At 39.7% G+C, this 13240-nt stretch overlaps 1 protein-coding gene across 1 annotated transcript in view; it reads right to left on the reverse strand.

Annotated features, from left to right (window-relative positions):
• The window catches only part of MTMR12 (myotubularin related protein 12), a 122911-nt gene that overhangs the window by 27146 nt on the left and 82525 nt on the right, over positions 1-13240 (reverse strand). The window contains exon 8 of the mRNA XM_006873502.1: positions 8842-8917. Within this exon, the coding sequence (XP_006873564.1) occupies positions 8842-8917 (76 nt within the window). The remainder of the gene's footprint in view (positions 1-8841; positions 8918-13240) is intronic.

Genomic DNA, 13240 nt, shown 5'->3' on the forward strand with positions numbered 1-13240 from the left:
AATCAATGTAATGAAACAAGTTATATGAATTGTTGAATGTGAAACTGATGATGTGCCCTGTAAACTTTCACTCAATCCACAATAAAAACCTTAAATTAAAGAAAAAAAAAAAATTTGCCATTGTCACTATGCTGATATTTGCAATAGTAGTGTAAAAGTAATAGTGGACATAAGAACAAACAAGATGGCAAATAGGGTAGATGTGCAGTGAGGAGCTCCGTCAGCAACAACATAGAATACCGGACCAGGCAGGCTCAGGGGATGGTGCCAGAACTGTGAACCACATATAAAGGAATATTTAGAAGGTTGGAAGGCTTACAGCTAGGGGAATTTATAGCAGAAGCAAGAAATCCATTGCTTTCTAATCCAAGACATACAGCTGCTCCCCGAGCTGCCATCTTGGGCGAAACCAAGCAGGGGGATCAGAGTAGGCACGGACACCTGACAGAACCGAGGAGATAAAGGAAGAAAAGTGAAAAGGGAAGCCCATCTCCTGATCACATCTACCTGGAGGCAATCAGAAAGCATAAAAAATACCAAAACACACACCCATCTACATATTAAGGCCACAGATAACTCCTGACTATGCCCAAAAAACAGAAACAGATGATCATATCAACACATGTCCAGAAATGAGATAAAGTGACTGAGGAAATAAGCTGGAAGTAGACCTACACTCCATACTGGAAGACAGGCAGGCTTTAGAAATGCCTGAGAAGGAATTCAGAAAAATGATTACTAAATGTATCAAAACACTATACAATGGAGTTGAGAAAAATAAGGAAGAAGTCAGGAAAGCGCTACAGAAACAATCAAATAAGATAGATACAGCATAGGAAACAATTCAAAACATACATAAAGAGGTCCATACGATTAATAATAAAATATCAGAAATGGACAATACACTGAAAGGGCAAAGGAGTAGAACTGAAGAGCTAGAAGCCAGAACTAGTGAGCTAGAAGATAAATCTCTCAACACTACTAAGAAGAGCAAGCAGAAAAAAAGATAACAAAATCTGAAGAAGGCCTAAGATTCATGTTGGACAAAATGAAGAGGAATAACTTAAGAATTATTGGCATTCCAGAACAGGAAGAATCACACAAGCCCACAGAGGAGATAGTTGAAGAGATGCCAGAAGAAAATTTTCCTATCATTCTGAAAAGTGAAAAGATAACCATTCAAAGGCTCAATGTATCCCAGGAAGGATAGACCCCAAAAGAAAATCACCAAGACATATAATAATCAAGCTCTCCAAAATCAAAGATAAGGACAGAATCCTGAAAGCAGCTAGGGAAAAGAGAAGTGTAACATACAAAGGCAAGCAAATCAGACTAAGCTCGGATCTCTCAGCAGAAACCATGCAGGCAAGAAGGCAATGGGGAAACATACATAAAACCCTGAAAAAAAAAACCAAAAACACAACTGCTGCCCAAGAATCTTCTATCTACCCTGCAAAACTGTCAATCAAATAAGAAGGTATAATCAAAACATTCCAAGATAAACAAAAGCTAAGGGATTTTGCCAAAGCCAAGCCTACTATGAAAAACATCCTCTACGGAGTTCTATGGACTGAGAACCAACAAGAACAGACAACAACCAGAGAAAGATGTACATGGTAGCATCACCCTGAACTCAATCAACAAATGAGTCAAGAACAGAATAAAATGATAAGAACAGAGGCTCTGGGAGGTCAGTTTATGATCAAAACAATTACAAGGTGAATTACAGGAGATCCAGGTGGTGAGAAGGTCAGGTAGATTACAGGTTAAAATACGCTCTCTTAAATGGAGGGAAAAATTAATGGAATATAAGGTAATCACAACAGTGGGGTTGGGATGGGGGGTTTAGCTCAGGTGTTGGGGAGGGCAATACAAGAAGAGGTGAGCTGGAAGAACAAGATATATAGGGGAACACTGAGACAGGTTTACGTGGCCTAAGTGGGACAGAGGTAAATAGTGATGCATGCTCAACCTTGGAAAAACAGGGCTCTAGGCATAGTTTGACAAGGGGAAATAATACTAAAATACTTGACTGTCTTATAAATATTGGTTTCCATTGCCTAAAATAGACACTGAGTGGGACAGAAAGGAATATTGGGAAACATGATTACAGAAAACTTGTAAGCCCGTCTTCAGCCTATTTAGGAATACCTAACTTAAAAAGGTAGAAGGTTTGTAACAAAAACAGGGCAGTGGTTAATCTTACAGTCCAGAAACAGAGGACCTTAGGACCATCAAGGCAGAAGAGCACAAGCAGAATGCAGGACCTTATCCAGAGAAGCAGTGAGGCCAGAGATGGAGGCAGAGATGGGGACATGGAGAGAAGGAGGGGTTGAGGATTCATGGGAAAAGAGGGATTAAGAGCCGGTGGCCTGGAGGCAGACTTGCTGAATGTGTCCTTTGGAGGTATAAATTATTATATATGACTGAGTGGCGTTTTGTTTTGTGTTGTGTTTTTTTTTAAAGAAGCTACATTGGCTACCCAGAGTGTGTGTGGGGGTGGGGTGGGGTGGGGAATGCTACAAAGGCAAGAAGTGACTGGCTCACAATCTTTCAAGAGGGAACTTAGATTCAGAGGGTGTGGAGGAAGGTAGAATCTCCACTTAGTAGTATCCAATCTGTCTATGTAGGGCCAATGAAAGGAAATGCGGATAGGTCTCTTTTGATATGATAGTGAATAACTGTTATCAGGACTTGAGGATCGGAAATGTAAAGGTAGACGTTTTGTAGCAAAAGGAGGGGAGTGATTAACTTAGCAGTCTAGGAGCGGAGGTCCATGAAGGGTGAAGAGTGGAAAGCGGGACCCTACCCAGAGAAGCAATGATGCTAGAGATGGAGGCAGAGATGATGACGTGGAGAGATGTAGCAGCTGGGGACTTTAGACACATAGAGGGACAGGGGCTGTGTGCTGATGACCAGCAGGGGCAGGCTTGCAGGGTATATACCCTTTGGTTGGTTGATGATGCATGGAAGGGGTTGTAATCATGGCAATGAAACGATATACAATGGATGAATGTAAAACTAATGTTCTCCCATGTAAACTATCACATAATTCACAATAAAACATAAAAAGAAGAAGAAGAAGCTAAAGTGACTAGAGTGAAATACTGTTAACTGATGGTACATGGAGGGGATTATAATCATTGTAATGAAACTGGGTGTATGATTTGTTGAATATAAAACTGACGATCTGTCCTGTAAACGTTTACTTAATCCACAATAAAAACCTTAAAAAAAACAAGGGAAAAAACAACAACCTATAAGCAGTGTCAGGTTATACCCAATAAGCAAGGTAAACATTGGCTTACTTGTGTTTACTTAATAATCTGTAGTGAACAATTTCACGGTTTTTTTACCACACCAAAGGTATGGCTGGCATCTGTCTCCAAATTGCACAGCACCTCTCTACAAAATCAAAGCAACTTTTCAAATTTACAATCCCTGACAGGGATAAAGCACCAGTAAGCAAGGCAAGCATGAGTTTACTTGTGTTTACCTAATAATCTTTTGTGAAGAGTTCCACATATTTTTGTTTGTAACCACATCAAGTAATCATAACAATAAACGGTTCCTGGGTAATCCTCCTCTGCCTCTGGGTACTTCTGCTCTGCCGATGTATATTGGAATTGACTCAAAGGGAAAGATTGAAATAAAATGTAATCATTCTAACCCATAAAAAGGTCTATTTAAAAAACCCAAAAATCCTAAATTCCACAGGATTAATTATTTAGTACTCTGATGCTTAGATTTAAAGATTAAAAAAAAAAAAAAAAAGCTATAACGTTAATTTAGGATATGTGAAAATTCTTATTTAAAAAAAAAAAAATTCTCAGAGAAACAGAGCAGGCTTCTTTTATTGAAATAAAATACTAGAATCCCCATGAATTGAATCAGGTGATCCTTTAATTTTAATAGAATTGGCCTTTGTTCCTGAGCCCTACCTACTGCACACAGAATTTTGTAATACATGATGAGCCTTAAAGAAGGAGAGGCAGGCATCTCTTGCCAGCTAGTGACGGTGGTAACTGAGCAACTCTAAGTAGGAGAAATAAAAACATATGCACCTGGTAGAAAGGGCTCTTTCTCACTGAAGACTCTCTTTCCTGTTCATAATTGCAAAACCTTCCCAGACATATTGTTTTAGTAAAGAGAATGTTGTTAGTAGCTTTTTACTTAACTAACAGAATCTTAAAAAGCATTGTTTATAATATTTGTCTATCTTACAATTTTCAAAGTGGATAATATGACATATTCACTATCATTGTAATCAGCCATATTTTTTTATTGCTGTATGATATTCTTTTAGGAAAATATTTCAAAAAAATATAATCAGTTTTCTTCTCTGGGTGGACATCTGGATTGTTCCTATTTGATGATTTTTTTTTTAAAACTTTCATACACAAATTTTTAATGACTAAAATGAACACATATTGAATAAAAAAACCAACAATATGGTGCAGTCAATTAGATCATAGCATTTTTACAAAGTTTAGAAACGAGCAAGACTCCACCATCTCTTCTTTGGGAATATATATCTGTATTTTAAAAAAGCACTATTTTACCAAGTAAGATTACATTAATATGCATGACAGAAATTATTTCTGACGATTAAATAGGGAAAAATACTTAATCAAATATTATAATGTGCAAAGACCTGGAGTTGGAAAACCAAAAGGGGAGAACATGCTAAGCAATTCTCAAGTTGAGGTAACTGAAGAAAAAATTCAAGCCTTGACTTGAAATATTGAAGGATTCAATGGGCAAGGTATTGAATGATGCAGAAAGCATCAAAAGAAAATGGAAAGAACACAGAGTCACTGTACCCCAAAGAAATGGTCCATGCTCAACTATTTCAAGAGGTAGCATATGATCAAGAGCCAATGATATTGAAGGAAGAAGTCCAATGTGCACTGAAGGAATTGTCAAAGAACAAGGCTCTAGAAACTGATGGAATACAAATTGAAATCTTTCAACAAACTCATGAAGCACTGGCAGCACTCACTCATCTGTGCCAAGAAATTTGGTCACAAGAAATTTCTGCCAAGAAAAATGGTTAACTGACTGGAAAGGATACACAATTGTACCCATTCCAAAGAGAAGTGCCCCAAAGGAATGCAGAAATCATTGGGCAATATCATTAATATCACATGCAAGTAACATTTCGCTGAAGATAATACAAAACAAGCTACAATATACACTGATAGAGAACTCCAGAATTTTAAGCAGGAATCAGAAGAGGCCATGGAATGAGGGATATCATTGCTGATATCCGATGGATCTTGGCTGAAAGCAGAGAATACCAGAGAGATGTTTACCTGTAATTTATTGACTACAAAAAAGGCTTTTGATTGTGTGTATCATTACAAACTATGGACAACATTGTGAAGAACGAATATTCTGGAACACTTAATTGTGTTTATGAGGAACCTGTACATAGACCAAGAGGCAGTTGTTTGAAGATACAAAAGGAACACTGAATGGCTTAAAACTGGGTAAGGTGTGCTCTAGGTTTAGATTTTTTCACCATATGTATTCCATCTGTTCTCTAAGAAAATAATATGAAAAGCTGGATTATATGAAGAAAAACATGGCATCAGGAGTAGAGGAAGACTCATTAACAACCTGCAATATTCAGATGAAACAACCTTGCTTGGTGAAAGCCAAAAAGACTTAAAATACTTACTGATGAAGATCAAAAATCACAGCATTCAGTATGGGTTGCATTGCAATATAAAGAAAACAAAATTTCTCAGCACTGGACCAGTAAATAACATCAAGATAAATGTAGAAAAGATTGAAGTTGTCAAAGATTTCCTTTTGTTTTGATCAACCCTCAACATTCATGGAAGCAGCAGTCAATAAATCAAACGATGCACTGCATGCAGCAAATTTGCTGTACAAGACCTCTTTAAAGTGTTGAAGAAAAAGATGTCAGTTTAAGGACTAAAATGAGCCTGACCCAAGCCATGGTATTTTCAATAACTTCATATGCAGGTGGAAATTGGACACAGAATAAAGATCATAGAAGAACTGATGCATTTGAGTTATGGTGCTGACAGAGAATATTGAAAGTACTGTGGCCTGTTGAAACAACAAACCAGTCTGTGTTGGAAGAAGTACAGATAGAATGCTCCTTAGAAGCCAAGATAGCCAGACTTCATCTCTCACACTTTGGACATATTTTCAGGCGGGACCAGTCCCTGGAGAAGGATATCATGTGTGGTAAAGTGGGGGCGGTCAGAGAAAAAGAGGAAGCCCTCCAGCGAGATGGACTGACACAGTGGCAGCAGCAATGGACTTAGGCATAGCAACAATTGTGAGGTTGGTGCGGACTGGGCAGTGCTTCTGTTGTGCAAAGGGTCACTCTGAGTCGGTACTGACTTGATGGCTTCTAACAACGACACTCTGATGTAATAGTACTGGTGATCTCCAATGTCTTTTATTTGTAGTGTGTTCAAAAGGCTCATTAAAAAAATTTGCTTCATTACTTGCAAAAAAAAAAAAAAGTAATAGTGGACAAAAGTGTTGGCACTTTTGCACAAATCATGGTCCAGTTTTACATAGGAACTGTGTTCTGCATGGCCACGGACTAGCAATTAAACAAAAAACAATTCTGTTTCACTTGTAAATGTCCTGGAAGAAGGCCTGGACATCATTCATTTTCTTAATCCTGACCAGGAAATGGATGTTTAATGTTCTGTGTGATGAAATGAGAAGCAAACACTAAAGTACAATATTTGTCTCAAGGAAAAGCACATAAGTAACTGCTGGAGTTGAGAGGGGAACGAGCTGCTTTTTTTCATGGAATTAAAAGACCGACTGACAGAAAAACTACGGGTGCTCAGACCTTGACATCTGCCAGGTATTTTCCCAAAAAATAAATCAATAAATAAAGTGTGCCAGTCACTTGACAACAATGGACAAATTGTTGCCACTGACAAAATTGAGCTTTTAATGCAAGAACTAGAATTTTGGAAGAATCATATCTACCACGTTAGCTAGAAAGGGTCCCAATATTTAAAGACGTTTCTGGTACAATGGGGTAACATTAATGATTATGATTTTATATTCATATGCTATGACACAGTAAAATGTGTCAATATTTGGAAGATCTGTGTAACCCAGAGAACTATTGCTTTCCAAGGGACTAATGCATATTACAAAATCGTGCATGTTTTCAGATCAATTTAAAGTATACAATTGAGCCCAGATTTTAATGTGACGCAGAATGAACTGTCCACTGATATGGCTTCAGATTCCTTATTGAAATGAACTTTCATGACACTGCCACTTCTCAGCAGTTTGGTTTCCATCAAAGGATAACAGTCACAATTATCTGCACAGGCTAGTAAACAGTCTTCCCATTTTCAATTACGTATCTGTGTGAGGTCACATTTTCTTCTTGCTCTTCAGCCAAACCTGACATACCACAAGAGACTGAATCAAGAAAAATATGAGAATCCAGCTCTCTTCCACTTTTGAAAATGCAAAAAAGCTTTTTTTATTTTTTTTAAGTACAATTAATTTCCAGAGAAATAGGTTAGTAATGCTAACACGTTAGAAATTTTATTTAGGTAAACAAATGTTTAAAATTCTCTTCTGTTTTAATTGTGAATATGGCAAACATTAATAGATACAATCACATGAAGAAAAGCTCTTTGAGTGGCTCAACAGTTTATAAAGCAGTGGTGGTGGTGATGGTGGTTATGTGCCGTGGAGCCGGTTCCGACTCATAGCGACCCTGTACAGGGTTTCCGAGGCTGTAAATCTTTACGGGAGCAGAAAACTTCATCTTCCTCCCGCGAAACAGCCAGTAGTTTTGAACTACTGACCTTGGGGTTAGCAGCCTGACTTGTAACCACTACGCTTCCAGAGCTCCTTTATAAAAGCATAAAGAGCCTTACATCCAAAGTTTGAGAACACTGCTCTGAATCAAAGGCTGCAAACTGGTAGGGTATGAGCCAACTGCAGCCCAAAGACACGTTGGTTTTATTTATTTTTTAACCATTTAAATTAGTGATGAACATAATTAGAAATTGGGAAAAACTCATAAAAATTTTTACTTCTGGCTTCTTCTGACACAACCAACCACCAGTAGGCCCATATTCCCAGGTGTAACAAACCAGCTGGTGTTAATGAGCAGCTGCCTCCTTCGATCAAACAGAGGGGTCTCAGGTCCACTGACTCCTGGGTATGTGATTGCTGCCGACACAGTCCTCCTCCCCTTTGGGAGTGACCTTTATGCTGTGCCAACACAGTGCTTAGCACAGCATTTATTTGTCCTTCTCATTCCTTACTGAATTCCCTGCAGGCTTGGCAACTCCCAGCCACCAGTTAGAAACTGGAGTTATTGCCAAAGTCTTGCTTTCTTTGATCAGTGACACATTAAATGTGGCTCCTGTCCCATTCTCTTATGTGGAAACTAAGCAAGCACTCCATGTTCTTTGGGAGAAAACTCGGCCGCACCCCCGCAAAGATTTAGAGCGCAGCCAAAAGGAATCTGACGTCCCACTACCCTTAAAATAGTGGGCTCCACTTTGAAATGAGTTAGGTGTTAAATTGGGCTTTCAACACAAGGTAGATCTGTAATCCTCTTAAAGCTTTTTAAAATATCTCTGCTCAAAACTCAAGTGCATTTGTGAAAACTTTCTAATTCTGTCCCGGGGAGCCTCATAGGCTTCGGTGCCATCTCTGGGGAGTCCCGGGGATATTTTCAGATCACTCTTGGACTGAAATCAAGTTTTCTAGTACCAGAGCCAGAGGCTTTAAGGAAGATTATTTTGCCAAAGTAGGTCACTGAGCAATCCATGGGAGTCACTTAGGGCTCCCATACACACTTACTGGTATGCCGTGACCATGAAAGCGTGGAATATCCTCTTCAGGAAGTGAGATGGGAACAACCAAGCATGCTGGCAACCTAGAGGAAAGCAATGACACCCACACTTTAGTTATACAGTTAGTCCACTAAATATGAAAGCTCAAATTCATCGAGCACAAGGAAGCCAAGCAGAGTTATGACAAGCACCGTATTTTCCTGAGAAGACGCACCAGCTCAGGGGACTATCTAGCTAAGGCGAGTGTAGAGTACTCCGGCCAATTCAGTTGGGAAATCTGAATACAAATTCTTGTTGCTGCTGCTGTTGTTGGTAAGTGCCATTGGGTTGGTTCCGTTTCAGAGACCCCGTATAGGGTTTCTGAGGAACAGCTGGTGGGTGTGAACTGCTGACCATGAGGTTCAGTGTTTATTCTGCAGCGTTACACCAGGGTTCCAAGTTCAAATTCTAGTCCTCTCAAATTCTGCAGAACTCTAAGTAAGTCACTCCATTGCCTGAGTCTGTTTCCTTAGCTGTAAAATGAGAAGGTTGGAATAAGCGATATTTAAAAGTGTGTGACCACCACTCATCTGTCAGTTTGGCGTACAGTGGTGGCTTGTGTGTTGCTGTGAGACTGGAAGCTATGCTAATGGTACTGTAAATACCAGCAGGGTCACCCATGGTGGCCAGGTTTCAGTGGAACCTGCAGACTAAGACACACTAGGAAGGAGGAGAGGCAGACCACTTCTGAATGGTTAGCCACTGGAAACCTTACAAATAGCAGTGGAACACTGTCAAGTATAGTGTCAGAAGATGAAAAGTGACCCAACGCAATGTGGAAATCATCAAACAATATAATTAATAACATATGCAACTAAAATTTTCCTGAAGATAATTTAAAAATGGTTGCAGCAGTACACTGTCAGGGAGCTGCCAGAAATTCAATCAGGATTCAGAAGAGGACCTGGAACTAGGGATATCATTGTTTACATCAGATGGCTCTGGCGAAAAGAAGAAAATACAGGAGAGATACTCACTTATGCTTGATTGACTATGGACAGACATTTGATTGTGTGGAAACATAACAAACTATGGATAACACTGCAAACAATGGAAAATCCATAACACTTACCTGTGCTCAGGAGGAAACTGTATATAGACCAAAACGTTAGAACCAAACAAGGGGATACTGAGTGGCTTAAAACCACGAAAGGTATGTTGTATTCTTTCAACATACTCATCCAGTCTGTATGCTGAGCAAATGATCTGAAAAGCTGGATTATATGAAGAAAAACACGGCATCAGGATTGAAGAAGATACATCAACAACTTGTAATAAGCAGACAGCACAACCTTGCTTACTGGAAGAGGGCTTGTAATATTTATTGATGAAGACCAAAGACTACAGCCTTTAGTATGGATTGCACCTCAATATAAAGCAAGCAAAAGCTATCACAACTGAACCAATAAGTAACATTATTATAAATGCAGAAAAGATTGAAGTTGTCAAAGACTTAATTTTCCTTGGATCAACCATCAACATTCACAGAAGCAGCAGTCAAGAAGTCAAATGACTTACTGCATTAGGCAAATTTGCTGCACAAGACCTATCTAAAGTGTTCAAGAGCAAAGATGTCAGTTTGAAGACTAAGGGGCACCTGATCGAAGCTAAGGTATTTTCAATAGCCTCATATGCATGTGAAAGTCGGACAATTAAGACCAGAGAAGAATAGATACAGATACATTATGGTGTTGATGAAGAATACTGAAAGTACCATGGACTGCCAGAAGAACAAACAAATCTGTCTTGTAAAGAAACACAGCTAGAACATTCCTTAGAAACCAGGATGGCAAGGCTACATCTCTAGTTCTTCGGACATGTTGTTAGAAGAACCCAACCCCTAGAGAAGGACATCATGTTTAGAAAAGTGGAAGGTCAGCAAAAAAGAGGAAGACCTCCGAGGAGATGGATTTAGCATCAATGGGCTCAAACGAAGCAACAATTGTGAGGATGGCCCAGGACTGAGCAGTGTTATGTTCAGCTGGGCATGGGGTCACTATGAGTTGGAACCAACTTGATAACACCTAACAAAAACTAAAGTATATGAATTCTGAAACCAAAATGTAGACGTATTTCTTGTCACATAGCAACAGTGAAAAAGAAAGTGGAATCAGGATTAAATGAAGACTCACTAACAACTGGCAATATGCAGATGACACAACCTTGGTTGCTAAAATCAAAGAGGACTTAAAGCACTTACTGATGAAGGTCAAAGACTTCAGCATGGATTACTCCTCAACATAGAGAAAATAAAAATCCTCACAATTGGACCAATAAGCAACATCTTGACACACAGAAAAAGACTGACATAGTCAAGGATCTCATTTTATTCCGACCCACCATTAACATCTATGGAAGCAGCACTCAGGAAATAAAACAATGTATTGCATTATGCAAATCTGCAGCAAAAGATCTTGTTAAAGTGTTAAAAAGGAAAGATGTCACTTTGAGGTCTCAGTAAGGCATGCCTAGCCCAATCTGTGTATTTTAAGTCACCTCATGTGGCTGAAAGCAGAGAATATCAGAAAGATGTTTACCTGTGCTTTATTGACTACGCAAAGGCTTTCGATTGTGTGGCTCATGACAAGCTATGGACAATATTGCAAAGTATGAGTATTCCAGAACACTTATTTGTGCTCATGAGGAATCTGTACCTGGATCAAGAAGCAGTTGTTCGAATAGAACATGGGAACACTGAGTGGTTTAAAATTAAGAAAGCTGTGCAACAAGGTTGTATGTAGTCTTTCACCATACTTATTCAACCTGTACGCTGAGCAAATAATACGAGAAGCTGGGTTCTATGAAGAAAAACGTGGCATCAGGATTGGAGGAAGACTCATTAACAACTTATTATAAGCAGATGATACAACATTGTTTGCTGCAAGTGAAGAGGACTTAAAACATTTACTGATGAAGATCAAAGAGCACAGCCTTCAGTATGGATTACATCTCAATGTACAGAAAGTAAAAATCTTCACCACTGGACCAATAAACAATATTCTTATCATCGGAGAAAAGATTGAAGTTGTCAAGGACTTCATTCTTCTTGGATCAACTATCAACACTCATGGAAGCAGTAGTCAAGAAATCAAACGACGTATTGCATTAGGCAAATCTGCTGCACAAGACCTTTTTAAAGCGTTGAAGAGCAAAGATGTCAGCTTGAGGACAAAGGTGCGCCTGACTCAAGCCATGGTATTTCCAAAAACTTCATATGCATGCGAAAGCTGGACAGTGAATAAGGAAGACCGTAGAAGAATTGATGCTTTTGAGTTATGGTGTTGGAGGAGAATATTGAAAGTGCCATGGGCTGCCAAAAGAACCAATAGATCCGATTTGGAAGAAGTGCAGCCAGAGTGCTCCTTGGAGGCCAAGATCGCTAAACTTCGTCTCTCATACTTTGGACATATTGTCAGGAAGGACCGGTCACTGGAGAAGAATACCATGTTTGGTAAAGTGGAGGGTCAGAGGAAAAGAGGAAGATCCCCAACGAGATGGATTGGCCAAGTGGCAGCATCGATGGACTCAAACACGGCAACAATAATGAGGTTGGCCAAGGATCGGGCAGTGTTTGATTTTGCTGTGCTTCAGGTCGCTATGGGTCAGTACCCACTCGATGGCACCTAACAACAACAACAGCATGTGTAAACAAAAGCGGGACATTGAACAAGGAAGGCTGAAGAAAAACTGACGTCTTTGAATTACAGTGTTGGTGAAGAATAAACCATGGACCATCAGAAGAACGAACAAATTGGTTTTAGAAGAAGTATTGGTAGAATGCTCTTTATAAGTAAAGGTGGCAAGACTTTATCTTACGTGCTTTGAACATGCTATCAGGAGGGATCAGTCCCTGGGGAAGGACATCGTAGGTCAGTGAAAAAGAGGAAGACCTTCAATGAGATGGACTGACAATGGGCTCAAACACAGCCAGAACTGTGAGGATGGTGCTGTACTGGTCAACAGAACCCAACAACTCGAGTAACAAATCTTTAAGGATGCGGACTGCTACAACTTTCTCCTGAGGAGTGGCTGGTGGGCTAGAAGCAGCAATCTTCCAGTTCCCAGTTGCGCTGTCTCAGCTACCCCATTGCCTCCTAGAAGCAGGGATTTCCAACTTCCTTATGAACAAGTGGTAGCTTTCCCTTTCCAGCCTTCTACCTGAGAAAGCAGGGAGGAGGAGCAGAGTGGCGCTGACAGTGACGTCACAGGTGGGGGTAACATGCAGGGTGATAAGATCATTGTCTAGGTCCCTCCCAACTATCTTACTACCTCACACTGAGACGGAGGTTAACACTGTAAATGTGTGAGATTGCCCAAAATCAAAACTGACTTCCTGGAGAGGCCTACCAGAAACATGAAACTACTAT

The sequence above is a fragment of the Chrysochloris asiatica genome, unplaced genomic scaffold (genome assembly GCF_000296735.1).
Source record: "Chrysochloris asiatica unplaced genomic scaffold, ChrAsi1.0 scaffold00243, whole genome shotgun sequence".
Lineage (NCBI taxonomy): Eukaryota > Metazoa > Chordata > Mammalia > Afrosoricida > Chrysochloridae > Chrysochloris > Chrysochloris asiatica.